Below are 2,358 nucleotides of genomic sequence, written 5' to 3'. Positions count from 1 at the left end.
ATATTCAGAAAATACAATGTTATGAGTGTAATGAATTGGGACATTATCGGACGAATTGTCCTATACTTAAAAAGTCTGAACGAAGGCCACAACGATTTTCGGGAAACGAAGGGCCGTTGTCGCTGAGGAGGAAGTGACAACTTTGAGAAATTTGTTACCTCCGAAAAATTAACGAGATATATATGATGTAAATGACGAGATGCATTTAAAATTAGCTGTGATGTCCAAATCTGTACATAATTCGATTCACCTATCTGCATATATTGATGGACGAGATGTGAATTATTTAGTTGATACCGGATCACAACGAACGATATGGAGCAAACGAATATTTTATGAAATAAATCAAATAAGAACGTTTGCGGACGTTTGCGAGAAACTAACATGAAATTATTTTCTGCGGATGAAAATCAAATCGAAGTATTAGGAACCATACGAGTATCATTAGGCTTGTTCGAAGAAACTATTAACTGGGATGTTTTAATAGCTGATATTTCAGACGATGCCATATTAGGAATGGACTTTTTAACTGCTTACGATTGCCAGATATATCCAGGACGAAAGACAGTAATTTGTCAAGGTCGACAATTGAGTGAAAAATCCGATGACAAACGAAAGATGAACTTAACCAAAGTCAGAAGTTTGAAGAAAGTAGTTATTCCTGCTATGTCAGAGGTGATAATTCCCTCATATATTAACTCAATTCCACCCGATGGCAAGTGGGCCATCTTAGAAACGTCAAATAGTTGGAAACTTGGCAACGATCTTTGTGTTGCTAAAGAACTAGTAGATTTAAACAATAAGTCCTACGCTGTTAGAGCGATGAATCTAAGTGACAAACCGAGGATAGTTCATAGCGGAACTCCATTAGCTGTATTAAATGAAGTAAAAGCGGTGTATCACTCAAAGCAGAATGAGAATACCACGAAATCAAAGGAAGATTTACCAGAATTTTTAGAAGATTTATATAAACGTAGTTGCCTAGAACTTGATGAATCCGAATCCCTAGAAGTAAAACGCTTATTAACCGAATATTCTGATATTTTCGCAAGAACCAATCTAGATCTAGGCGAAGCGAGAGGAGTTTCTCATCATATCGAAGTTGGAGAAGCACCACCTATTAAACAACGATTTAGGAGATTACCTATAGCAACACAAACCGAAGTCAACAAATTGATTGACGATATGTTAGAAGCCAAAGTTATTGGGAAATCATGGTGTAGTAGTATTGTTGTTGTCAGGAAATCCGATAACACTATATCCGACTATGTCTTGATTACAGATAAGTTAATGAAGTTACCAAAGCAGACAGTTACCCACTTCCTAGGACCGACGATACTATTCGGTCGTTATCGAGCGTTAAATATTTCAGCACAATGGACTTGGCTTCGGGCTACTGGCAAGTGAGGGTGCACGAAGTCACGAAAGAGAAAACAGCTTTTGTAGTAGGAGGCAAGGAACTCTTTCAATTCCGGAAAATGCCGATGGGGTTAAAGAACAGTGGAGCTACATTTCAGAGATTAATGGAAAATGTCTTAGACGGTTTACTCCCTGAGATAGCGTTGGCTTATCTAGATGACGTTTTAGTACATGCTGATAGTTTTACATCAATGATAGGGAATCTTCGGATGGTTTTTGATCGTTTACGGATGGCTAGATTAAAACTCAAACCCAAGAAGTGTGATTTCTTTGAAACTTCTGTTCGTTTCTTAGGACACACCATTTCTTCCAAAGGAATTATCTGTAGTGAAGACAAAATTTTAGCGATTAAGAATTGGCCGACTCCCAAAAACGTCACCGAAATCAGATCTTTTTAGGATTGGCTTCTTACTATCGTTCATTTTGTGAAGGTTTCGCAGGTGTTGCTAAACCCTTGCATGGACTGACGGAGAAAGGAAAACCTTTTACTTGGTCGACTGAATGCGAAGACGCGTTTAAAGTTCTTAAAAAGATGCTTATAAATGCACCTATATTAGCATTCCCTGATCCAGATCTTCCTTTTATATTAGACACAGATGCTTCAGCTTTAGCAATAGGAGGCGTAGTTAGCCAAATACAAGATGGAAAAGAGAGGATAATCGCTTGTGGAAGTCGATGTTTATCAAAAACAGAGAGAAATTACTGTGTAACTCGGAGAGAATTATTGGCAGTGGTAGTTTTTGTAAAATATTTCAAATATTACCTAGCTGATAAACGCTTTACAGTACGGACTGATCACGCATCGCTAAAATGGCCGATGTCATTTCGAGAACCTGAAGCACAAGTCGCTCGATGGATCTCCGTTCTGAATTTATATGATTTTGAGATCATTCACAGACCAGGACGTAGTCACGGTAATGCTGATGCATTATCTAGTAT

The 2,358-nt window shown here is 38.0% G+C and overlaps 1 protein-coding gene across 1 annotated transcript; it reads left to right on the top strand.

Annotated features, from left to right (window-relative positions):
- Positions 1–384: 384 nt before the first annotated feature.
- LOC141907797 (uncharacterized) lies at positions 385–1,407 on the top strand. Its single transcript, XM_074797538.1, has one exon. The coding sequence runs from the start codon at positions 385–387 to the stop codon at positions 1,405–1,407; it is 1,023 nt and encodes a 340-aa protein (XP_074653639.1).
- The last annotated feature ends 951 nt before the right edge of the window (positions 1,408–2,358 follow it).

Source organism: Tubulanus polymorphus, chromosome 6, assembly GCF_964204645.1.
Source record: "Tubulanus polymorphus chromosome 6, tnTubPoly1.2, whole genome shotgun sequence".
Lineage (NCBI taxonomy): Eukaryota > Metazoa > Nemertea > Palaeonemertea > Tubulaniformes > Tubulanidae > Tubulanus > Tubulanus polymorphus.
This window is presented reverse-complemented; position numbering and strand designations above follow the sequence as displayed.